The 26862-nt window shown below is 40.6% G+C and overlaps 2 protein-coding genes across 6 annotated transcripts in view; one reads left to right on the forward strand and one right to left on the reverse strand.

The window, feature by feature from the left end:
- BLM (BLM RecQ like helicase) overlaps positions 1-26862 on the reverse strand; it is a 106702-nt gene that overhangs the window by 41929 nt on the left and 37911 nt on the right. For 3 of the 5 annotated variants that reach the window (XM_009210947.4, XM_021940871.2, XM_009210949.4), the window contains 8 exons: positions 23531-23658; positions 18193-18325; positions 17217-17878; positions 15281-15472; positions 12732-12850; positions 11120-11233; positions 8928-9026; positions 8567-8715 (listed from right to left, as the gene is read on the reverse strand). In XM_009210947.4, coding sequence (XP_009209211.2) covers positions 8567-8715; positions 8928-9026; positions 11120-11233; positions 12732-12850; positions 15281-15472; positions 17217-17878; positions 18193-18325; positions 23531-23658 — 1596 coding nt within the window. Of the gene's footprint in view, positions 1-8566; positions 8716-8927; positions 9027-11119; positions 11234-12731; positions 12851-15280; positions 15473-17216; positions 17879-18192; positions 18326-23530; positions 23659-26862 lie in introns of those variants that run through there. The other 2 variants (XM_009210948.3, XM_021940872.2) reach the window with 2 other exon arrangements.
- Positions 24276-24938, forward strand: LOC116275668 (NEDD8-like). The gene is given in 2 exon segments (XM_031667761.1): positions 24276-24338; positions 24489-24938. Coding segments are annotated over 2 exon segments (291 nt in total). The 3' UTR covers positions 24717-24938.

Consider the following 26862-nt stretch of genomic DNA (forward strand, 5'->3'; position numbering starts at 1 on the left):
CGCCCGGCCTACACAATTTGTTATAATGAAAAAGTTAATAGACCCTTGGAGTTTATTACATGTAACAAATCTTACTCTGCCTGTTGGAAAATAAGATGTTTGGAATTACCAAATATCTAGTTACAGACAGTTCCCATCAACTGATGAATGGATAAATAAAATGCAAAACACTCATACACTGGAATATTATTCAGCTATAAAAATGAATGAAGTACTGACCAATGCACCAACATGGATGACCCTTGAAAACTATGCTCAGTGAAAGAAGCCAGGCACAAACAAGAGGGAAAGGATGGGGAGCAGCTGCTAATGGATACCAGGTTTCTTGCTGGCGTGATAAAAATGCCCTAAACTTAGATATTAGGGATGGTTGTACAATTCTGTGAAAATAGCAGCTGCTCCCCATCCTCTCAACTTAGATATTGGGGATGGTTGTACAATTCTGTGAAAATACAGAAAAAAACCAACCTACTAAATTGTACTCTTTAAACGGATGAATTTTATAGTGTGTGAATTACATTTTAATAAAGTTTTCTTAAAAGTTAGATTCTATTGTTTCTTGTCTAAGGTTCTGCTGGATATTACCATTAAAATGGTAAATATTATCATGTTTGAGGTGTCAAACTCATGTCTTTTCAAAGTGTTGTGTGAGGAAACAAAGTCAACTAGAGCTCAGCTTGCTGCTTTTGGAATTGACAATAGTTGTCATGTGATGTATACTAAATAGTTAATGTGAATTGAAAAATGAGGCCAGGTGCAGTGGCTCACGCCTAATCCCAGCACTTTGGCAGGCAGAGGCGGGCAGATCACCTGAGGTCAGGAGTTCAAGACCAGCCTGCCCAACATGGCAAAACTCCGTCTCTACCAGAAATACAAAAAATTAGCTGGGTGTGGTGGCAGGAGCCTGTAATCCCAGCTACTCGGGAGGCTGAGACAGGAGAATCACTTGAACCCAGGAGGTGGAGGTTGCAGTGAGCCACTGCACTCCAGCCTTGGTGATAAGAGCAAAACTCCATCCTCCCCTCCCCCTACTCAAAAGAAAAGAAAAATGAAGTCAGCCAGGCATGGTGGTATGTGCCTGTAGTCCCAGCTACTCAGGAGGCTAGGGCAGGAAGATCACTTAAGCCCCGGAGTTCAAGACCAGCCTGGGCAACATAGTGAGAGTAAGACCTCATCTCCAAAACAAAAACAAAAACAAAAACAAAACAAAACAAAACAAAACCCACAAAGAAAAGAAGTCTAATTTAGCAGTAAAGACTGGCTTTACCAATTAGGTTATATGGTAGTCATTTCCCATTTTTGGAAAGAGCTAATCTATAGCCACAAAGTTTTGACAAAACTGTATTTAAAAGTATATCACATAATATGGTTGGAAATGGTGGTCCATGCCTGTAATCCCAGTACTTTGGGAGGCCGGGGCAGGCAGATCCCTTGAGCTCAGGAGTTTGAGACCAGTCTGGGCAAGATGGTGAAACTCTGTCTCTACGAAAAAACAATACAAACAAACAAACAAACAAAAACCATAAAAATTAGCCAGGTATGGTGGTGCACGCCTGTAGTCCCGGCTACTCAGGTGGTTGAGGCAGGAGGAGAAATTGAGCCTGGGAGGTGGAGGTTGCAGTGAGCCAAGATTGCACCACCGTACTCACTCCATCCTGGGTGACAGACTGGGACCCTTTCTCAAAAACCAACAACAAAAAAGTTATTAGAGAAGCACATCACACAATAAAATATTTTGTCAAAAATATCATATTGGAAAGGTATACTGAAACTAACAGTATTCTGATTTCTCTAACTCTTCCATACATATTGGATACAGGGAACAGGATTCTTGTTGAAAGAATAATAAGACTACTTAATAGTCATTAGGTAAGTATTGGTAAAGCTTTTTTTAGGGTATTTTTCCTAGAAAAAAATAAAGTGAATAACCATTGATCTTGCTTATTTTCCCAGTCAGAGAGTTTCCAATTCTTTGCTTACCACGAATCTGAAGGACCTAATTGAATTAGGTTGACAGATAATTAAAAATAATTTTTGATGATGGATCATTATGTAATCTTGGCATATATGTCAGAAGGAATTCAAATAATTGTTACAGCTACAAAAAATGCCTTCCATTCTCATCTACATGTTTATGTGAGCAATGTTTCTTAGTGCTTACATCCATAAAAATAAGAAATATGAACAGACCCAATTCGTCCAGACATGTGAACTAACTGAACAACAAAAAGTCCTAGCTGGGTGTGGTGGTACTCACCTGTAGTCCCCACTATTTAGAAGATTAAGGTGGGAGGATCACTTGAGGCCAGGAATTCTAGACTAACCCGAACAATATAACGAGATCTCATCTCTTAAACAAACTAAAGGCCTATCTCATTAAGAGATCCATTCTCAATCAAAATGTTTGCTTATGGCTGGGTGTGGTGGCTCACATAATCCCAGCATTTTGGGAGGCTGGGGCGGGCGGATCACCTGAGGTTAGGAGTTTGAGACCAGCCTGGCCAACACGGTGAAACCCTGTCTCTACTAAAAATACAAAAATTACCCGGGCATGGTGGCAAGTGCCTGTAGTCCCAGCTACTCGGGAGGCTGAGGCAGGAGAATCACTTGAACTCGGGAGGTGGAGGTTGTAGAGATTGTGTCATTGCACTCCAGCCTGGGCAACAAGAACCAAACTCAGTCTAAAACATATATATATATATGTATGTATGTATGTATGTATGCAGGAGGTACATAGTTTTCCAGGATTCTTTCAGGAGGTACATGTGACCAAAGAAGGTTGAAGATAGCTATCTTGGTCATCCACTCATCCCTTAAACATCCCAGGCACCATGCATCTAAAATCAAATTTATTACTCATCTTACTTCCTCCATTTCCATTTATGGTCAATGGTACTAGTCACCTGCCCCAGGAACTACTATAAACTTCAACCATATCCACTTTTCTCATTCCATTTAGTTGCCATTCCTGCCCTCTCTCTTGACTCCGTTTCTTCCTTCCACTTCTGCTGTTACCACCAGCATCAGCTCTCCTCAATTACTGCAACAGGTTCCTGAAGGGCTGCTCTACCTCTAACTTTCTGTTCTTCCATTCATCCTCTCCTCTATTCGCTTGCCAGGGTTATCATTCATCCACACAGTTCAGATCAAGCCACTTCCCAGGTTAAAGTGCCAAAAGAATAAAGTCCAAACATTTTACCATCTTTATATGCAAGGCCCTCCATGATCTGGCCTCAAGCCACCTTGTCAGGGTCATCCCTTCTCTATGTTTCTCCACTTATCCAATGGATTATTCACCATTCCTTGGGCGTGACCTGTACTTTTTTTTTTGGCTGGAGTGTAGTGGTGTGATCTTGGCTCACTGCAACCTCCGCCTCCCAGTTTCAAGCAATTCTCTTGTCTCAGCCTCCCGAGTAGCTGCAACTATAGGTGCATGCCATCACGCCCGGCTAATTTTTGTAGTTTTAGTAGAGATGGGGTTTCACCATGTTGGCCAGGCTAGTCTCCAGCTCCTGACCTCAGGTGATCCACCCGCCTCAGCCACCCAAAGTGCTGGGATTACAGGCGTGAGCCACCGAGCCTGGCCTGACCAGTATTTTTATAACAGAAACGTCAGCCCTGAATTTTCACTCTTTGCCTGCTAAAATGCCGTTCACCTACCACTTCATATAGCTGTAATAAAAAAAAAGACAGTAACAAATGTTGATGAGCATGTGGAAAAATTGCAACCCCCATACACTGCTGAAGGTAATATAAAATGATAGAGGCGGCCGGGCGCGGTGACTCACACCTGTAATCCCAGCATTTTGGGAGGTCGAGACAGGTGGATAACCTGAGGTCAGGAGTTTAAGAACAGCCTGGCCAACATGGTAGAACCCCATCTCTACTAAAAATACAAAATTAGCCAGGTGTGGTGGCACGTGCCTGTACTCCCAGCTACTCGGGAGGCTAAGGCAGGAGAATCGCTTGAACCCAGGAGGTGGAGGTTGCAGTGAGCCAAGATTGTGTCACTGTACTCCAGCCTGGGTGACAGAGTGAGACTCCGTTTCAAAAAAAAAAAAAAAAAAAAGATGGAGGCACTTTGAAAAATAGTTTAGCAGTCCTTGAAAAGGTTAATCGTACAGTTACCACAGACCCAGCAACCCAAGAGAAATAAAACTTATGACCACAGAACAATTTCTACACAAATGTTCACAGCAGCATTATTCAAAAAAACCAAAAAATTGAAACAGCTTGAACATCCATCAAATGATGAATGGGTAAATAAAACAGAGAGTAGGATCCATAAAATGGAGTATTATTTGAAAATAGAAAGGAATGAAATACTGGAACAGGCTACAACATGGAGGAACCTTAAAAACATGCTCAGTGAAATAAGTCAGTCACAAAAGGTCACATGTTATGTGATTCCATTTAATTCCATTTATATGAAATGTCCAGAATAGGCGCAAATCTACGGAGACAGAAAGTAGATGAGGGGTTGCCTAGGAATAGGGGAGTGAGAAAGTAGGAATTGACTGCTACTGGGTGTGCTCTCCCTTTCAATGGAGACGAACATGTTCTAAAATTAGATAATGGTGATGGCTGCACAACCCCATAAACAAACTAAAAAAAAGGCCACTGAAGTGTCAACTTTAGGTGAATTTTATGGTATGTAAATTGTATCTCAATACAGCCGTTTAAGCTTTCGTTGTTGTTTGTTTGTTTTTGAGACGGAGTCTTGCTCTATCACCCAGGCTGCAGTGCAGTAGCATGATCTCGGATCACTGCAACCTCCACCTCCCAGGTACAACCAATTTTCCTGCCTCAGCCTCCCAAGTAGCTGGCATTACAGATGCCCACCACCACGCCTGGTTAATTTTTATATTTTTAGTAGAGATGGGGTTTCAACATGTTGGCCAGGCTGGTCTTGAACTCCTGACCTCAGGTGATCTGTCTGCCTTGGACTCCCAAAGTGCTGGGATTACAGGTGTACAGGTGTGAGCCACTGCGCTAGGCTGCTATTTACACTTTTATTTATTTATTTATTTATTTATTTATTTATTTTTTAGACAGAGTCTCACTCTTGTTGCCCAGGATGGGGTGCAGTGGTTCAATCTCGGCTCACTGCAACCTCCGACTCCCAGGTTCAAGCAATTCTCCCGCCTCAGCCTCCCCAGTAGCTGGGATTACAGGCATGCACCACCAGGCCTGGCTAGTTTTGTATTTTTAGTAGAGACAGGGTTTCTCCTTGTTGGTCAGGCTGGTCTTGAACTCCTGACCTCAGGTGATCCACCCACCTCGGCCTCCCAAAGTGCTGGGATTACAGGCGTGAGCCACCACGCCCAGCCTACGCTTTTAAATAAACTACTCCTCCTACAATGCCCAGTTCCTTTATGAAACTTGATCTGACCCCTCCTCATAACAGCTGTTACTGGGGGTTCTAGCTTATCTTGTCTTCTTCAGTTTCTGCAGTTGTAATTTACATCTCAAATCACTGCTTTCTTCTTTCTGCAATTTGACCTAGTATTTAAAGGATTCTGAAACCAGCTTTCTGGGGTTTTAAGTTCTCACTCCAACTCTTGCTAGGCATATGAAGTTATGTAGTCTCTTTGTGCCTCAATTTCCTCACCTGTAGAATGAGGAAAATAGGAGTACCTACCTTGCTTCTGTGTGGACAAGGGGGTTAATACACATAAAATGACAACAGTGCCTGGCACACTGAGTAGGCTGGATATGTAAGTGTTAGCTATTGTTATTGTTCTACTATAGTTAACTCTATATGCCTGTCTCTTTGCTCTCTTCCAGTTCATATTTGAAGGCCCTAAGGAAATGGAATATAGCCTTTCTTATGTGCCTTGTATTTCCCAAAGAAGAAGGATATTATTATAGACTGGCAGGAGGAGAGCAGCACAGGGGCTGTGGCTTCAACCTTAGGAATACCTGACTTCACCAGGGTCACGACATAGCAGCAGTTGAGCAAAGTTAATCCAAACCAGGGGCCTACTGGCAGAAGACATCAGGAAACAGAGTCCCAGAAAGTGTTCCTTAAAATTTCCTACTTCCAAATGCAGGGAAGGGCCAAACACATTAAGGAGTCAACAGACATACCTAAATTTTTACATTTACCCAAATTCCTCCATGTTTTTCATTTATTGATTACTACTGAGTACCAATTATGTACCAAGTGCTGGAGACTGGAAATCCACAACCTTGCTTTCCCAGGCAGATCTCTTCTCCACAGTACTAAGAAAAGAGATTCAAGGTGCCTGCCCCTAAATAAATAAATAAATATGTGCACTGTTTACTCAAACATAAATCACAAATCCTATACTTACAAAAAGTCATTCAAAAGGAAAAGAAATTTTTTTTATCATTTAACTATGGGCATTTGTCATTAATGTAACTGATCCAAAAGAACAGTAGATTGCATCTGGCATAAGCAGACAGAAAAATCCCAGCACTTAGGAAGGCTGAGACGGGAGGATTGTTTAAGCCCAGGAGTTCGAGACCAGCCTGGGTAACAAGGCAACACGGCAAGATCTGTCTCAAAAAAAAAAAAAAAAAAAAAAAAAAATTATGGATCAATGCAGTACTTATAGAAGCAAAGTTCTTGCAAATAGGCTATTTATTAGAATCTAGAGTATAATATAAATTTTTTTTTTTTTTTTTTTTTTTTTTTTTTTTTTGAGACAGAGCCTCACACTGTTGCCCAGGCTGGAGTACAGTGGCGTGATCTTGGCTCACTGCAACCTCCACCTCCGGGGTTTAAGCAATTCTCCTGCCTCAGCCTCTTGAGTAGCAGGTATTACAGGCGCATGCCACCAGGCCTGGCTAATTTTTGTATTTTTAGTAAAGATGGGGTATTGCCACGCTGGCCAGGCTGGTCTTGAACTCCTGACCGCAGGTGATCCGTCTGCCTTGGCTTCCCAAAGTGCTGGGATTACAGGTGTGAGCCACTATGCCTAGCCTAATATGACACGTTAAATATAGCATTATAATGCATATCAATTATAGAAGCAAAATATTTTTCCCCAAATTTTATACAAATACTCCTCTGCAAGTGAGATTAAATTAAAATACTCCATTCCAAACTTTGTGATCACACATGCAAAATTCTGAGGACTCTAAAATCCTTGCACTTGAGTGTGGTCATTAGTGCTATATAGCAATAAACTAGCAATAAAATATTCTAGGCCGGAACCAAACAACTTAAAGGCTGGAAGAAACCCAAAATGTTGGAATTCCTTGATTTAGATCAGATAATTTAGAAGCTGCCAGTTTAACCTGCAAAAGCCTTTGTAGCTATCTTAATCTAATGACCCATTCATATCCTTCATAAGGAACCTTCAGTTCTTCTCATAATCCTCTAAGAGATACTGTTGCTGTTCTTACTGCTTATAATATTTACAGAGCCAGCTTGTCTTTATTTTCTTTTCTTTTTTTTTTTTTTTTGAGACAGAGTCTCGCTCTGTCGCCCAGGTTGGAGTGCAGTGGCCGGATCTCAGCTCACTGCAAGCTCCGCCTCCTGGGTTTGCGCCCTTCTCCTGCCTCAGCCTCACGAGTAGCTGGGACTACAGGTGCCCGCCACCTCGCCCGGCTAGTTTTTTGTTTTTTTTTTTTTTTAGTAGAGACGGGGTTTCACTGTGTTAGCCAGGATGGTCTCGATCTCCTGACCTCGTGATCCGCCCGTCTCGGCCTCCCAAAGTGCTGGGATTACAGGCTTGAGCCACCGCGCCCGGCCCTTTATTTTCAAATGAACAAAAGCTGTGCTTCAAAAATTCACCCCAGTATCTGGTTCCGTCATTACTCCTTCAGGCATACCATGTTAATGTTTACATCTCAAACTCAAGCGCACACTAACAAACTAGAAGAAAAAAATACTTTAACCTTGGCACACAACGGTTGTTAAATATTTGCTGAGTGAATAAACCTACCAAAAATCCGTATCTCTACAAACTCAGGTAGAAGTATAAAATAATCCAGTACAGCCTAGATACATATGCGGGGATTTCTTTTATAGGTTTTGTTACTGAAGAGCTATGGATGTGGTGGCAACAAGAAGCAATTTGTTGTTGAGAAGAAAACAAAGTAAAAAAACTATTCGACATAGTATCTGGACCATTTTCAACATCGTGGATTCAATTGGGACCTTAGGGGGAAATGACAAAGCAGGGTCATCTTTCACTTCACGAAATATACTCTAGGATATATGGACGCCAAAATTAGATAAGTAAAAATTTATTTATTGCTGGGACTATACCAGGGATGATAGGTATGGTATGCAATTTATCCCTACTTCCAAAGTAGGTACTGAAATGGAGTTTTAATTTCAGTAAGTGAAGAAAAGCCCTAGGACTCTGGTTCCCAAACTCCGCTGCACATTGTAATCACTTGGGGATTTTTAAAAAACTACTGGCTCTCAGCCCCAAACATTCTGATTTAGCTGCCATCGGGTACAACTTGGGCATGGGGGTGGGGGGGGGGGGGGGTGGTGGTGTTAAAGCGCCACAGGTAATTCTAACGTGTAGCAGCTCTGGCAATCACTGCCCCAGGGTTCTCAAATACATGATGTGCAACAACTTACACCTGAGGTCTAAGAATCTTCAGCTGAGTGAGGATGTCCTTCTGTACCCTGGGATTAGCTGTGGCCGTAAGAGCCATCACCGGAACAGAAGGAAACTTCTGGCGAAGCATATTCATTCTTTTGTAATCTTGACGAAAATCATGTCCCCACTAGTTGGGAAAAAAAAAAAATGCTTTTCAGACTATTTGGAGCTTCCCTCTATAAAAAGCCAACACTGCTCAATATATTAAGAACCACCTTATTCTTCAGTAAAATAGCAGACTAGTTCACTCAACGTGGGTTTTTCTTCAGTATTGAAAATACATATATTGTTGGTAGTATGTATGTATTGGTATTTCCGGATATAAAAAACAATATTTACCTGACTGACACAATGTGCTTCATCAATAACAAAACGTGCCAAGAGCTTCCTCTCATAGAGATTCTCCAGCGTAGAAATGAGTCTGTTACTTGCACAGATCTAGGCCAGAAATATATTAGACATTTAAAAACACTGAAACACATCACCTTATGATTCTGTTGTCTTCGAATTCCATTACAACTTAAGCTGTATTAAAACCTCCATATAAGGCCGGGTGCGATGGCTCATGCCTGTAATCCCAGCACTTTGGGAGGCTGAGGCAGGCGGGTCATCTGAGGTCGCGAGTTTGTGACCAGCCTGACCAACATGGGGAAACCCCGTCTCTACTAAAAATACAAAATTAGCCGAGCGTGGTGGTGCATGCCTGTAACCTCAGCTACTCAGGAAGGCTGAGGCAGGAGAATTGCTTGAACCCAGGAGGTAGAGGTTGCAGTGAGCCGAGATCACGCCACTGCACTCCAGCCTGGGCAACAGCAGCAAAACTCGGTCTCAAGAAAAAACAAAACAAACAAAAAAAACACCTCCATATAAAATTGGTTCTTATTTCAATCTATGAAGAGAACAGCAGAAGTAACAGAAAATAGCAGATCACATTTTAGAATGTTCACCAACATTAAGCAAACAGCTTATTTAGCAGGTTAGTGGTTCTAAAACTTTTGTCTGCTTCAAGACATCTGAGGGCCACCACACATTTACACTGGCAACACGGTTCCATATCTGGGTTATATGGATGCATGTTGGCTGGGGAAGAAATTATATATTTTATAGCTCTCTTCATAACAGGGCCTAGAAGCAAGGACATCTCAGTAGCAACGAGCACATGTAGCACTCACATCTTGACGGACATGTCAAAAGGACAGAGAAGCCAGCTTGATAGAGATGTCTCACTGGTCACATCTAGGACAATTAGAACATCAAAATACTTGATAATTGATTGTAACTCACTGAATAAATTAAGTCATGAGTTCATGCTGTATCAATAAATATGTGGGCTGAGCACAGTGGCTCACGCTTGTAATCCTAGTACTTTGGGAGGCCGAGGCGGGTGGATTACTTAAGGTCAGGAGTTCCAGACCAGCCTGGCCAACATGGCAAAACCCCATCTCTACTAAAACTACAAAAATTAGCCAGGTGTCGTGGCACGCACCTGTAGTCCTAGCTACTTGGGAGGCAGAGGCAGGAGAATTGCTTGAACCCAGGTTGCAGTAAGCTGAGATTGCGCCACTGCACTCCAGCCTGGGTGACAGAGTAAGACTCCACCTCCAAAAAAAAAAAAGTGTAATCAACGGGAAAACTCTTTTTACAGCAAAACGCCAACTACATTTAAAAAATAATTTTATATCTATTATAGTAATAACTGATTTGAGGAAGAATCATCAATGGATGCTAAAAGTTGTGGGTAAAATTCTGATCACTAACGGTATTTACATAGTCTCAAAGCATCCCACAACAGGATATCTACTAATTACAAAGGCCGAAAAGAAAGGATAACTTTGTAGCAGAGAAGTCTATCAGACACTACCATAACCAAGCGATCAGTTAACTAACATTGTCAGTAATGGGACGAATCGACATCAAGTGCCTCCTGACAGTGGGCATGAGAACATATCACTGTTTCTGTGATATTCAAGGAGTAACAGGAATCTAAGCAGGAGGAAGCAAGATAAACTCAAATTGAGGGATAGTTCTCAAAACGACTGGCCTTCAAAAATGTCAAAATCATTAAAGACATTAAGAGAGAGAAACTGTTTACAAGATTACAGAGAAGGACAACTGAAAGCATGCAAGATCTGGGATTTTCTTTTGCTATAAAGGACATTATTGGGACAACTAGTGAAACCGGAATAAGGTTTACAGATTAAGTAATAGTACTGCATCAATATACATCTCCTAATTTTGATCATTATACTGAGGTTATATAAGAGAATACTTTGTTTTTAGGAAATGCACAGTGAAGTACTTAGGGTTTAAAAGGATACCATGTCTGCAATTTTCAATCAAATGTTTCAGGAAAATATATGCAGAGAGAGAATAACAAAGCAATTATAGTAAAATGCTACCATTTAGGGTTTCTGGATGAAAGTTATACAAAAATTCTTTGCACTACATATAAAAAATTTTGTTAAAATTTTAAAAATATATGTATCCTAGTGGTCTTTAATATATTTTAAAATAATGATATAAATACAAACCTTTTCTGGAGTGACATACAGAAGTTTTATGATTGGGTCTTTTTTTGATAACTGGAGGTAAATATTTGTAGCTTCTGAGTCAGTCTTATCACCTGTCAGATATGTAGCTGGAATCTAAGTATAAAAGTAGTAAACAATTTCAATTTTATACATTAACCTGACAAAATTACATTTGTCTTTAGGTTTTATAAATACTTTATTAGTCACATATCAAATCTATCAAAGGAAATACATATCTCAATATAACAAGTATGTAAGTACATACATTTTAAAAAAACTCTTATTAAGTGTAACTCAGGCAGGGCGTGGTGGCTCACACCTGTAATTTCCGCACTTTGGGAGGCTGAGGCAGGTGAATCACTTGGGGTCAGGAGTTCGAGACTAGCGTGGCCAACACGGAGAAACCCCATCTCTACTGAAAATACAAAAATTAGCCTGGCGTGGTGCTGGGTGCCTGTAATCCCAGCTATTCAGGAGGCTGAGGCAGGAAAATTGCTTCAGCTTGGGAGGCAGAGGTTGCAGTGAGCCAAGGTTGCACCACTGCACTCCAGCCTGGGCGACAAAACAAGACTCTGTCTTTAAAAAAAAAAAAAAAAAAAGCATAACACAAAATGGTCTTCTCATTGTTTATTTCCTTTTCTTGCTTTATTTTTCATCTTTGTAAACAAGATAAATATGAATTTGGTATACAAGATATTCCAATCCTACTGTATGGTGTCATTTTTTTTTTTTTTTAGATAAATGTATTTCAGGGTTTTAAAGATTAATGACAAGGAAGGGGCCATAATATCACAAATGGTTGAATAATGGCTACCATCACTGCACTAAGACATTCTTTGGAAGCAAACCAAACTAGTGGTCTTATCGAGGAGTGGTTACTTTAACTCCTAAAACAGTTCTTTTTAATCACAATGTGAAGACTGAGTTGGGGTCTTGCTTTCACCAAGGCTAGATTGTAGTGGCATGATCATGACTCACTGCAGCCTCAAACTCCTGGGCTCAAGTGACCCTCAGCTTCCTAAGTAGCTGGGACCACAGGTGTTCACCACCATGTCCAGCTTATTTTATTTTTCTGTAGAAAAAGTCTTGCTGTGTTGCCCAGGCTGATCTTGAATTCTTGGCCTCAAGCAATCCTCCCACCTTAGCCTTCCAAGTCACTGGGATTACAGGCGTGAGCCACCACCCCCACCAACATTGTGAAGAGTTAGGTAGAATGCATTCATTTACTTCCTTAAACTCAGCCATGAGGAAAAAAGACGTATGTGTGCAGGCATGCATGTGTGTATGCATTTTAAGATATAAGGGAAAGAGAACTACGCTGACCTGGCAGTACTGAAAAAAGAAATAATTTTCTATTAGTTAAAAAAAATTACATCAGCAAAAAATAGCATTGGTTAAAAGTTCTTACTAAAATACATTCTTATAGAATAAAATGAGATTGAACTACAGGTTATCTGTATCAAATTTTCAGGCTTCTGTTTAACTGCACAACTTAATTTAATTGCTGTGCTTTATTTTTACAAATTATGAACTATTTAATAAAAAGGTTATCCAGAGGACTGAAATTTAATTGTTTCTAAGGCATGTTTTTATTAGTATTTTTACAACTTACATCCAAGGAAGTCAGCTTTTGGACTTGATCTACTATTAGTGATCTCAAGGGAGAAATGACAATAGTGACCCCAGGAGAAACACACGCGGGGAGCTGGTAACACAAACTCTTACCACCTCCTGAAAGAGAAACAATGAAAAAATATCTGTCAGGTTCTGTCTTGAGAGCATGAATGTAAAAGTTACAAAAGAAATCATATCTTTAATAGGACACCAAGGCATATTGTCCCTGGTGTCAACAATTTGCCACACTCAAATGACTCCAACTATTACATTTAGACAATTTAAAAATGATTTTTTAAAAAAAAAGTTTTTTTGTTTTTTTTTTTTTGAGACAGAGTCTCGTTCTGAGTGCAGTGGTGCCACCTGAGCTCACTACAACCTCCACCTCCCAGGTTCAAGCAATTGTCATGCCTCACCCTCCCCAGTAGCTAGGACTATAAGCGCCCACCACCACACCCTGCTAGTTTTTGTATTTTCAGTAGAGATGGGTTTCACCATGTTGGCCAGGCTGGTCTTGAACTCCTGACCTCAGGTAATCCACCTTCCTTGGACTCCCAAAGTGCTGGGATTACAGGCAAGAGCCACTGTGCCTAGGACATCTTACATAGACATATATAATAGCAAAGGCAAGAATTAGGGCAGGAAACTTAAAATGTAATGGAATACAGTAAACTTTTTATTTCTAGTAGTAGAAGAGTCTCTAAAAATGATGCTAGGATTAAAATAATTACTTTCTATATAATGTTTATTTATTTTTATTATTTATAAATCCCATGACTTTGGGAACCTGAGGCAGGGGTGGACTGCTTGAGCCCAGGGAATTTGAGATCAGCTTGGGCAACACAGTGAGATCTCATCTCTACAAAAAATTTAAAAATTAGCCAGGTGTGGTGGCACATGCCTATAGTCCCAGCTTCTTGGGAGGCTTAGGTGGGGGGGATTGTTTGAACCCAGTTGAAGCTGCTGTGAGCTATGACAGCACCACTGTATTCCAGCATGGGTGACAGACCAAGAGACCCTATCTCAAAAACAATAAATAAAAATAAACCTTACTTGGAATATTTATACACACACACTATATCTATATTATAATTACATATAATAGACATATTATCTATAATACAATATACATAGTATACATAATTATATTTTTTATATGTATATATCTCAAGTGGTTGAAATTGGGGTAGAAGGACCTTAAAAATGCCCTCTTGAAACCCTAAAGGACAATGGAAAGCCCTGAAAAAAAATCAACGGATTAGATCATCGCCAAGGTTTTTTCCAGCTTTAGAGTTCTGGAACACCAAAATAGGGTTGAAAGGAAGGCACAGAGTGATTAATAAATTAATAAAAATTGAAATGCTGATTATTAAGCCAAGGCTATCTGAATCTAAAAACCAGGCTGAAAAAGTTCAGATGCCCAGTCAACGTTATACAATAATGACAGCACTAGCTAACTTGCTAAAGGTCACAAGTCAAGTGATAGACAGAGGAGGTCTAGATACGTAGGTACTGAAACTGCAAATTCTCCATGCGCTCTGCCCTGTTTATTTAATATTCTCATGTGAATGACTATAAATCATTGAACAGCTATCATAAGCTTTAACAGCACAATGAATGTCCTAGACTCTTTAAAGTGGCGCCAACACAATATTGTGCTAAATGACTTTCATTTAATCCTCATGCCATTCTGTGAACCAGGTACTTCACTGCTATCACCATTGCACACATGAGAAAACGGGTCCAGGGAGTAAAGCGCCTTGCACGTGGCCACACTGCTGTGAGCAGCAGAGCTGTTCTTTAAGTTCAGGCCTTTGGTCCACAGCTGATGGACCACTATGCACGTATGCATACATGATTTAACCACTATGCAACACTAGATTGTTGCAAATAGACTGCCAGAAATGGTCATGGTCTCTGACAGTGATTTTTCTGTTTGATTTCCAAAATTGTTTACACTAGAAAAAAGAAAAATTCCCAATGAAAAATTCTAGATCAGTTCAACACAATGAGCTTCAAGTTGAAAATCTTACAGGAGGCCGGGCGCAGTGGCTCATGCCTGTAATCCCAGCACTTTGGGAGGCCGAGGCGGGCGGATCACGAGGTCAGGAGATCGAGACCACCCTGGCTAACTCGGTGAAACCCCGTCTCTACTAAAAATACAAAAAATTAGCCGGGCGTGGTGGCGCACGCCTGTAGTCCCAGCTACTCTGGAGGCTGAGGCAGGAGAATGGCGTGAACCCAGGAGGTGGAGCTTGCAGTGAGCAGGCATCACGCCACTGCACTCCAGCCTGGGCGACAGAGCGAGACTCCATCCCCCCTCCACCCAAAAAAAAAAAAAGAAAATTTTACAGGGCTATAAACTTCATCATGTCAACAACCAGACCAGAGGATATAAAGTAATATACTTTCTTACTACGGTATGGGGGTTTAAGAGGTCCCTAAATGATAGAAATAGTGTGTAGGTGGTCTTTTTATTTCTATTAAAGAGCTTTCATTTAACATCTGCCAATGGATTCCTGCCAATTCACTTCTAAAAATACATACCAGTCGGCATCAGGATAAAACAGTCTTCACCAAGCAGTGCAGCATTGATCGCCTCTAGCTGATTAGTTCTAAAATTATGCAGGCCAAATTTTTTATGAAAAATCTTCATCATTTCCTTTGTATGAGGAAAACTAAGACTTTGGAAACGTTCATGTTTCAGATTTCTGGATGCTAAATTTTGTGCTGACTTGTCTAGGAAAATAATCAACATTAAGAAAAATCAGTGCATGAATACAGTGAAAGTACAGCTTTAGCATTTCCCTTGGCCTGCAGAATCACTGGCACACGTTTCCCTGCGGCACAGTTCCTAAACTGTTTACTGGCTTTCCTTCCCTACAAGTCTCAAAGCCACCAAAGACTTGCCAAAGGCCCAAATCAAGTATTTCCTTGACTTTTTCTATAGCACCTACCACTACTTTTATTCCTTCCTTCCTCTTCTCCCTTCCTCCAACCACGATCATCAAGACAATCATGGTTTTCTACTCACTTTAAATTCCCTTTCCTGGCTCTACTTCCTCCATCTGCCCCATAAACAGGGGAGTCTTTCAGATATTTGGGACTGGGCTCTGTAGACATTCTTTTTTGGAGCTTTCCTAGTCCTATGATCTTAGTCACATCATAGCTTAGTCACTTAGCTGCACACATGACCTGTGTGCAGCAAATGTCTACACCTCTCTTAAGACCCAAATGACACCCTCCTAAGTTCCAGTCCTGCGCACAGCTCCCGTTGTCTGCAAGGCATTGGTACCTGAATGACTTACCAGCACTTTAACCTCTAGTCTTAAAATAGCCCTTCTCAGCTTTTCTCCAAATCTGACTCTGCCTCCTGACTCCCCTGTTTGTGTTACTGTTGTCACAGTTTTCCCAGTCATCAGCGTCTGAAACCTTAGAGTCATCTGAGCTTCCTCAGGCTCTTCTTTCATAACACCTCTCACACGCGCCCCTGCTCTGCAGCCTGGCTGTCGCAACTCCGGTTCAGCACAGAGAACAAGAGGTACTCACTCAGCTCTGGCAGTTACGCTAACCCCAACACTCAACTGTCTCAAGATAATTGCAAATATCAAGTATGACACATTCTAACATGATACAAAAATAAATCCATTAATGGTTGTTTTAAAGGTCAGCAGCGTAACTGTAAGAACAACCTCCGTGGTATTAAGTCATCAATGACAAAAATAGGGAGGGCTGTACCTTATAAACTTTTTTCAGCTAAAAAATACTTTTGATAACTTTATATAGTTGATGTAAGGTTTTAAAATTATTTTTGGCTTTTCTCTGGAGCCTTAATAGTGGCTAATTTCATTCCTCTCAAAACTTCTCTCTCACTAAGCTGTGAGCTCCAGGAGGGCAGGAACTACTTAGTATTTGTTATTCATCTTTAAATGACCAGTGCCCAGCATAGCACATGGCATGTAGTGAGCACATAGGCCCAAAGAAGTAGTTTGACTAATGTAAGACACTTCTGACTTCACATCCTTTTTAGACTGCCCTATATTTTAACATTTTAAGACATAAAACATGCTTCCCTACTTTGTATTAATTGATTCTCATCAGTACAGAATTCTAAAGTACATTTTTAGCATGCGAATTCATTTTTGCTTTTGCTCATCCCAAAATCATTAAAAACTTGGCCCTCATGAGTTTATTGTTTTAGGAACTAAAAAATGTTAATTCAAAGGCAAAGCACATTTGTAATGACTTTAGAGCCCTACTACAATAGGTTATAATTACACATTTTATAAAACTACAGCTGCTATAGAGACAAAAGAGCAACTTGCTTTTGAAATTGTGATTTGTAATTCATATCATCAGTAGAAATTTGCATAGCAACAATGTGGTTTTCAGGCAATCATGATTTGCTATGGTTTTTCTTATATAATTTCTATTTTGGGACAGTTTTGTTTTCATATAAGCATTCAATTTATTTTAAACTTACCAGTGTGATTCTGAATTGACTCCGAGAAGTTTATATTTTGAGCAGTAGATGCCACTGGAAGACAGTTTGTCTTGGCTGAAGAAAGTCTTTCCGATACTGATTTAATTGGCCGACCTTCCTTGATGGGTTGATAGGCAGCTGTGGAAGATTTGCTGGCTGCTAAATTATGCATTATGTTTTCCCAGTCATCATCATCATCAAAGTCATCTATGTCAAAATTATCAATATCATACGAAGGCTGGGTTTCTCTTTCTAAGTCATTTATTGAAGCAGTATGTTTATTTTGATCTTTCACAGCAGTGCTTGTGAGAACATTTCCTGGGAAATAAGAGCTTTCATTTTTTTTTCCTAGTCTTGGTGTTTCAGCCCAGTTGCTACTTACAAAGGACTTCTGTAAAGGGGTATTGAATGAAGGCCTTTCAAAAAGATTCTCCCTGGTGGCTGAGAATCCTGTCTTTCCTAGGGTGGTAGTCAGTAAATAGTCTCCAGGGGAAACAGAATTTGAGGGAAGGTGTGAAAAATTTAACTCCTTCATAGAATTCCCTGCAGAGCAGGAATCACCCTCCACAGGGCCATCAAGTGAATCAGGCCTGCATCTCCACACGGAGCCAAGAAGACTGGCATCACTTTTATTAAAATCTACTTCTGTTAGAAGTTTCCTTCTGAAGAGAGAAAACAGAACGACGTATTAAATATAAGTAGTTTACTCTGGTAGGCCACAAAAGCGAATCTTTAGTTTTCATACCAAATAGAAATTGTAGCAAAATACATTCGTTTTTTTCTAACTTAAAAATATGAATACGAATGGTAAAGGAGTAGTTTGAAAAGTAAATGAATTTAAAAAATAGTTGCATGATGAGCATCTTTATGCCATTTCCAGGCCAGAAAGCCTGAACATTTTGCCTTGTCCATTTTTTTACTTAAGAGTGGTAGAAATATAATCGGATATATTCCAGAAGGAGGAAAATCAAGATACCTTATGTTCCGCTGCTGAAGCAGTTCGTTCCCACAATCCAAAAGTTTCAGTTTATCAGCAGGAATAGTATCAATTAATTTACAGATGTGGTCCATCACGTGAATAAGCTGCTGCTGTAAATTTATCTGTCTAGCTATAAAGTAATTATGTTGTTAATATTTTTCTTTGAAAAAAAAACAAAAAACAAAAAACAAAATGCCTTGGCTAGGCGTGGTGGCTCATGACTGTAATCCCAGCACTTTGGGGAGGCCAAGGCAGGAGGATTGCTTAAGTCCAGGAGTTCAAGACCAGCTTGGGCAACACAGTGAGACCCTGTCACTAAAATGAAAAAAAAAAAAAAAAAAAAAGTCTTAAGATCTTGATTTTTTTTTTTTTTTTTTTAAATAGCGTGGGCCGGGCATGGTGGCTCACGCCTGTAATCCCAGCACTTTGGGAGGCTGAGGCAGGTGTATCACCTGAGGTCAGGAGTTCGAGACCAGCCTGGCCAATGTGGTGAAACCCCGTCTTTACTAATAATAAGAAAATTAGCCGGGCGTGGTGGTGCGTGCCTGTAATCCCAGCTACTTGCAAGGCTGAGGCAAGAGAATCGCTTGAACCTGGGAGGTAGAGGTTGCAGTGAGTTGAGATCGTGCCACTGCACTCCAGCCTGGGGGACAAGAGTGAGATTTTGTCTCAAAAATAAATAAATAAATAAAAGAAAGAAAGAAAGAAAGTGGGTCTGGCTCTCTTGCCCAGGTTAAACTGCAGTGGTGCAATCACTGCTCACTGAACCCTTAAACTCTTGGGCTCAAGAAATCCTCCTGCCTCAGCCTCCCAAGTAGCTGAGACTACAGGCGTATGCCACTGTGCCCAGCAACACAACACATCTTTTTTTTTTTTTTTTTTAATTAATTATTTTTTGTAGAGACAGGGTCTTGCCATGTTGCCCGGGCTGGTCTCAAACTCCTGGGCTCAAGTGATCCTCCCACCTTGGCCTCCTAAAGTGCTGGGATTACAGGTGTGAGCCACTGTGCCCAGTCAAGTCTTAAGATTTTGAAAGCCACATATGTAAAATGTGAAGCAGTGTAAAAACAAGATCATAAACAACCATATATTGTCCTATTATCTTCCTGTGAATTAACTTGAAATTAGGTTGTCTCTATGCTTTATCATAAGAGCTCATAACTGTTTTCATTTAATTTAACAATGTTTAATAAACATTTCTCGGGGTAAGCAAGGTCATTGGCTGGAACAAAGGTTTATCAGTTAGCTATGATTTTTTTTTTTAAACTAACTTCATGTGCAAAGCTCACTGTGCCAACACAAAGTGTACTGCTAAGCGTTGGACAGGCAAGAGCCCTACCCATTGTTTTGATCGGCCTGGAATCCAGGCTTCCCTTTAATGGTAACAGTATAGCACCGAGATTTCCTATTAGACCTACCCTTCCCACTCCCTCAGTAGGCATCTGACATAAGGCAGCCCAGTGAAAATTAACTCTGGAAATACTTAGGACTGACTGGGAAAAAGTACCTCTCTTTTTCCAAGTTTAATATGGTTCTGGTGGCCATTTCTGTCACCTTATAAAGACAGACAGATTTCAAATAAGATTGATACAAAGGAAAAGTAGAAAGCAGATAGAAAGAAATGGAGGCTTGACCCAGAGAGATGGGACAGAAGAGAGGAGAGAGAAGGCAAGTGAGAGAGAGAGCAACTCCTGATACGATGTTGGAACAACTGAATCCTGCCAGCCCACTCCCATTTTAAAAATTAAGCCATAACTAATAAATAGAATTTCAAAGCAGTTGAGGTTTTATTTTATTTTATTTTTTGAGACAGATTCTCGTTCTGTCTTCCAGGCTGGAGTGCAGTGGTGCAATGTCGGCTCACTGCAACCTCCATCTCCCAGGTTCAAGCGATTCTCCTGCCTCAGCCTCCTGAGTGCCTGGGGCTACAAGCACACGCTACCACGCTCGGCTTTTTTGTATTTTTATTAAGCATGGGGTTTTGCCACGTTGGCCAGGCTGGTCTCGAACTCCTGACCTCAAATGATCCACCCAGCTCGCCTCCCAAAGTGCTGGGATTATAGGTGTGAGCCACCGTGCCGGCCCTTTCCTTCATCTAAAATCTCAACTGTGGCTGGGCATGGTGGCTCACGCCTGTAATCCCAGCACTTTGGGAGGCTAAGGCTGGAGGATCACCTGAGGTCAGGAGTTCGACACCAGCCTGGCCAATGTGGCGAAATCCTGTCTCTAATAAAAACACAAAAAAGTTGGGCATGATGGCGTACGCCTGTAGTCCCAGCTATTCAGGAGGCTGAGGCAGGAGAATCACTTGAACCTGGGAGGCGGAGGTTGCAGTGAGCAGAGATTGCACCAGTGCACTCCAGCCTGGGTGACAGAGCAAGAAAAAAAAAAAAAAAAAATGAAGAAAAGAAAAAAAAAAAATGGCAACAGGAAGCAAGGACAACAGATGCCTGTGCTACCTCTCAGGCCTAAAGTCTGCAGGAGAAAAAAACAGTTTAGGTGGGCTGCAGGGGAAACAGTGTATATTCTCAGAAAATGATTAGAGAAAGAAGGGGAAGAAAATGATCAGAGAAGACGATGAGGCTACCGGGAAGTTGTTGATGGAGCAGTCAGTTAAATGGTTTACAAGCCAGGAAGGACAGGAAGTGAGGACAGAACAGGGAGTGAAGATGGCAGGGTGGGGAAGGGCATCTGCACAAGAATGGCCTGGGAAATTTGGACTTCTGCTGGTGACTGAGAGAAATGTGAGGTGTGAGACGTAAAACTGGAATTGCTGAATTCCTATGTTACTTCTGTTTTCTCTGCAAGAAAAACAAGCATCTGATTGGAAAGAGAATACACAATGGTCTGATGGAACTGAAAGCCAAGACAGGCTCAGAGGGAGATAAAAGAGAGTACCTAGCTATCAGAAACTAGCTCAAGACTCCTTGTCTAGACAGATTATACCTCAGAGTACAAAGGAAACCTGCAAACAGGATCTCAGAGCTCCTGTCACTGACACGTGTGTGAGGCATCTAGTGAATAAGATAAATAATGGAAAGTGAGGACAAACATTGGTCTAATTTTCAAAAAATTTGAAAGTGATTGACAAAAACTACAGGCTGGGGATTTGATGTAAATTCAAAGCAAAATTCTAGAGTCTGTTATCAAATAGCTGCTTTGTGAGCTCTAAGGGGGAAGAAACAATTATAGAGTCAGAAAGACAAACCACCCATCTTAACGTATTTCCTTCTTTATAAGGATTACTAGACTGGCAGATAACAATAGCTATCATTTATGAAAGGCCTGCAGTGTACTAGGCACTTTACCTTGAATCCTGACAACTACCCAGCAAGGTAGATATCATTCTCCTCATTTTATAGAAGAAAAAACTGAAGTCCACAGAAGTTTAACTATTTGCCATAGTCACACAGCCAAGAGTAGGAGACAGGTTTCTATCACAGGTCTGTAGCACTCTAGAGTCAATGTCCCACCCATTCCTCTTGCTGCCTCACACCTCAAACTTTTTGGAGTCACATGGCCAAGTCTTTTGTGTCTCCATGGATAAAGAACAGAAACGTGGTCTGAAGACAGATATGTAACTAGCTGAACAAGAAGTGGTAATGAATGGACTGATGTAAGCCAAGAGGGAAGCCTCTACTGACATGCTGGAGAACTCTGTCCTTGCCCCTGTTCTGGCTAACCATTTTATTAGTGAAACTTAATGATACAGAGACAGTATAATGCAGTTGTTATTAATGAAAACTCAAAGCCTCAAGACTGCTGTGTTCAGATCCTAGCTCTGCGGCTAATTCTATGACGGTGTGTAATTATTTAATGCTCCTGTACCTTAGTTTCATTATCTGTTAAATGGGGATAACAGAAACTACCTTAAAGTGGGCCGGGTGCCATGGCCCAGCACTTTGGGAGGCCAAGGTAGGCGGATTACGAGGTCAGGAGATCGAGACCATCCTGGCTAACATGGTGAAACCCTGTCTCTATTAAAAATACAAAAAATTAGCCAGGTGTGATGGCACACATCTGCAATCCCAGCTAATCGGGAGGCTGAGGCAGGAGAATTGCTTGATCCCGGAAGGCGGAGGTTGCAGTGAGCCAAGATCCTGCCACTGCACTCCAGCCTGGGTGATAGAGCGAGACTCTGTCTCAGGAAAAAAAAAAAAAAAAGAAAAGAAATTACCTTAAAGTTTGACGTAGTTTATTGTGATGAGTGAATTAGTTAATATTGTAAGGCACTTTATAAGAGCGCCTAGCACATCAGTTATTTCATGAACATCTCTAAAATAAATTGAGTCCAAAAATAAACAACAAAATAACTAGAGGAAACAAAACAACAGAGAACACTACACACATGACCTGCACATGCATGCAGACATCGCTAAAAAAGTCCAGCAGCCCTCAGACTCGAACGCATGACAGAAATATTCAGAGAACAAAAAAGAGCTCTCGGAAATTGCCTTGATAGAACTTAAAAAATTCCATAGAAGAGTTAACGATAAAATCGAGGAAATATCCTAAAAAGCAGAAAATCAAGAGATGAAAAATAGAAAAGATAATTAGTGGAAGTCTAACATGCAAATCACAGAAGTTCCAGGAAGAGTGAAAAAGAGAAAAAGAAAGTAAAAAGAAATAATGCCAGAAAAATGTCTACAAGAGGATGTAAATTTTCAGACTGAAGGTGCCTCTGAGAAGCAGACACCAAGGGTGGGAAGGGGGAGGGTCATCTGTCAAAGACTTGCACTGCTATCCGATTATTTACACTAGATATTTAATAAAAAACAAAAAACGAATTAGAAACAAAACAAACAAGCAAACAAGTATTTAGCCTTAAATGAACATCAAGACCCAGACCCAGACTCAGACTCAGAGTATATACAAGGGAGAACCAGAGGATAAAAGGTCAAGAAAGCAATTTCTAGCAAGGAGAGTTAAAAGACCTAACAATATTTAGTCAAGGTGGGGAAAAACTCTATTATGAGATTACGCTCTGTGGTCCATGTTTCTAAAACACATGATTTTGTGGAAGTTCTCATTTGTGGAAGATTAAATAAATAAATAAATATGTAAAAACCTCCTAGAATTTAAAGTTGAGTATGAGAGATGATTTCTAACAAGTAGCGTTTTCAAAATATGGAAAGAACGCCCTTGTGAGAGCATGAGTTCATGAGTTCTTCAGGTAAATGCTGGCTAACCAGTGAACAGGGTTATAACATTAGAAGAGACTACAAATCTGCCATTTTATAACATACAGCCACAGGTTGAAAACACAATCTTTGTGTTACATTGTTTTCAAACGTAGTAGTTGAAATACATGATATGTCTAAAATACTGTTTGTACCGTCACAGTCTGTGCTGGTTTCTGGATTCGGCTCCTGTGTACTCATTTTCTCAGGTTTTGACAAAAGATCTTTTGATGTGCTAAGAACATCCTCTTTTCTGTCAGAGGTGTCAAGGTCCTTTAACATACTGCAAATAAAAAAATGTTAAGCCAATCGTACTACAGGCTAGACCCAATAAATGTATAATTTCAAAACCCTTAATATTTTTCTACAACTGATCAGACAATATATAACAGAAAAGAGAAGTAGTTTTTTAAATTTCCTCAATTATAAAACTTCTTTAGCTGGTCCTCAAAGTTGTCCCTCCTCTGGTCACAAGAGCCCTTTTCAACTTTATCTCCAATTATGTCCTTTCAGTAACCCAAGGCTTCAATCATACTGTACCACTTACATTCTTCATATAAGCCCTGCATTGCCTATTTTGGGGATTTTGCTACTGATCCCCTCAATTTGGAAAACCTGCCATTCCAATCTCTTTTTACCCAAATTACACCTGTTCTTCTAGCCCCAGCCCAAGTGTTACTTCTCCAGCAAATGATCATTAATGTCTCTTTTTTCTGAGATTTCAAAGCACTTTTTCTGGACTTCTCTTATTATGCAAATATATGTATATGTGTTTGTGTGTGTCTGTATATATAATTACCTCACCACACAGATTATACAAAAACATATTAACATACAAACCTGGTCAGTCTGATTAGACAGAAAAAATACTTTACAAATAACAAAATAAATTAGTACTGAATGAGTGTTAAAGAGAGGATACAGCAGGCAGAGTGGTGGAGAGCAGCAGCGGCGACCGGAGCGGTAGGAGCAGCAATTTATCCGTGTGCAGCCCCAAACTGGAAAGAAGATGCTAATTAAAGTGAAGGAACCAAAGCAGGGAGTGTGTTCAGTCAGCATCTGCCTTTCTGAGCCTGGCATCCTGGACCAGCCTCACTTCCTTGACTGAGGCAGACGCTGACCGGAAAGGAGACTGAGATTGACACTGAACCTACAGACAAGGTGTAGCGGATCAAGGAGCGTGTGGAGGAGTAAGAGGGAATCCCCCCACAACAGCAGAGGCTCATCTACAGTGGCAAACAGATGAATGACGAGAAGACAGCAGCTGATTACAAGATTTTAGGTGGTTCAGTTCTTCACCTGGTGTTGGCTCTGAGAGGAGGAGGTGGTCTTAGGCAGTGATGGACCCTCCATTTTACCTCCGTACCGTGTCACTCATAATGAGGCATCATATATCCTCTCACTCTCTGGGACACCAGAGCCACTGCCCCCTCCCCTGGATGCCCAGTATTGTACATCTACTGGTGGGAGACTGTGAGGACCCCAGGATTCAGTATTCCTGGCCCAGAGGGCCCTTGCTGGCTATTGGGTGTTAGTTTGCAGTCCTGTGTGCTTCCTTCTTTTATGGCTGTGTCCCTGGTTGTCAATAAAATATTTCCTGGCAAAAAAAAAAAAAAAAAAAAGAGAGGATACAGTGGAAATCCAAAGAAAGGTAACATTTTTTGGAACTTGAGAAGGCTTTCCCAAGGAGATAAGATTTAAGCAAACTTTGAATGACAAGTATGGGGAAAGTGCCAGACTATGAAAGAAAGATTTTAAAAAGGACAATTCTATTTGCTTGACATCTGGGAATCAACCATATTTTCCTAAAGCAGAATTTTGGAATGCAACTTTCTAACTAAATCAAAACAGTGTAACTTTTTTATATTGGTTTTTAAACAATAACATTATAATTAAAGAAAATGATAATGCTTTCTAGATTGTTGGTTTGACTCATTAAGACCATTGGATTATTGCAAGGGCATAAGTGGAGATAAAGCTGAAAAAGGTAAATTGTGGCCAGAAGATGCAGAATCTTGAGGGCCAGCTACAGAGGTTTTAGAAAAGAGGAGATTGAAAAACAGGTCTCTCTTCTCTGTTATATACTGTCTGACCACTTGACTTCTGAAATTCAGAGGATACAACTAGTATTTTTTAAAACTGAAATAAAATGTAGCACAGAATTTAAGCTGTGCACTGCACAAAAAATATTGTGAAAATTCTATTTCAGTTTTTATAATATATACACATATGTATACTAAGTTACAATGGGAAATGTACAAAGAGAGTCTACCTTGGAAATACTTTGCAAAATAAGCTTTTTTAACTGTTAAGACTCTAGGTAAATTTATTTATGGTATGACAATTTGATAAATTATGTAGCCACTAAAAGGAATTAAATATTAGCAATTGGAAAATAATTTAGAAATAATGCTAAGAGAAATAAAGCAGAATATAAAATTATAATTACATGTTGATTACAACAATGCAGAAATCAAACACACATGTAGAAAACGATCAAAACTGGCTGGGCGTGGTGGCTCACGCCTGTAATCCCAGCACTTTGGGAGGCCGAGGTGGGCGGATCATGAGGTTAGGAGATCGAGACCATCCTAGCTAACATGGTGAAACCCCGTCTCTACTAAAAATACATAAAAATTGGCTGGGTGTGGTGGCGGGCGCCTGTAGTCCCAGCTACTCGGGAGGCTGAGGCAGGAGAATGCCATGAACCCGGGAGGCGAGCTTGCAGTGAGTGGAGATCATGCCACTGCACTCCAGCCTGGGCGACAGAGCAAGACTCTGTCTCAAAAAAAAAAAAAAAAAGAAAAGGATCAAAACTGAAGATGGATAAAGAAAATAGTCAGAATTGTGGGACTACTAGTATTCCTTCTGTCTCTCTCTTCTTAATTTTTTAGAGATGAGGGTCTTGCTATGTTGCCCAGGCTGGGGTGCAATGGTTATTCATAGGCGTAATCACAGCATGCTATAGCCTTGAACTCCTCGGCTTAAGGGATCCTCCTGCCTCAGCCTCCTGAGTAGCTGGGACTACAGGCCACTACCACACCACCACACCCAGCAGTGCTCCTTCTTTCTTATTTAGAATACTTGTTAAAATGATTATATTATTTGTGTAATACATATTTTTAATAAGTAAAGAAAAAAGCCAGGCATTCAACAAGGAATCAGTATGACACCGGGAAAGCACTACACTGCATCTGAGTTCATCTCTCATTCATTTTATCATCCTGGGCAATTCTTTGCTCCTCCCTGGGCCTCAGCTGTTCCACCTAGTAAATGAGAATGCTGGTTTAGAATTGAGACCCCATACAAACTTTTGCTCAGTTTAGTATATATTATACTCTACCACTCAACTGGTCTGAGAGTGAGACTGGGATGAGGATGAAGGTAACATTGACACTTAGCAATTTAAGCTATTGATGAGTCATATGGAGTATCTATTTTTCTCGTAATACTACCAATTAACAATCATCATGTCACCAATTTGCTA

The sequence above is a fragment of the Papio anubis genome, chromosome 7 (genome assembly GCF_008728515.1).
Source record: "Papio anubis isolate 15944 chromosome 7, Panubis1.0, whole genome shotgun sequence".
Classification (NCBI taxonomy): Eukaryota; Metazoa; Chordata; class Mammalia; order Primates; family Cercopithecidae; genus Papio; species Papio anubis.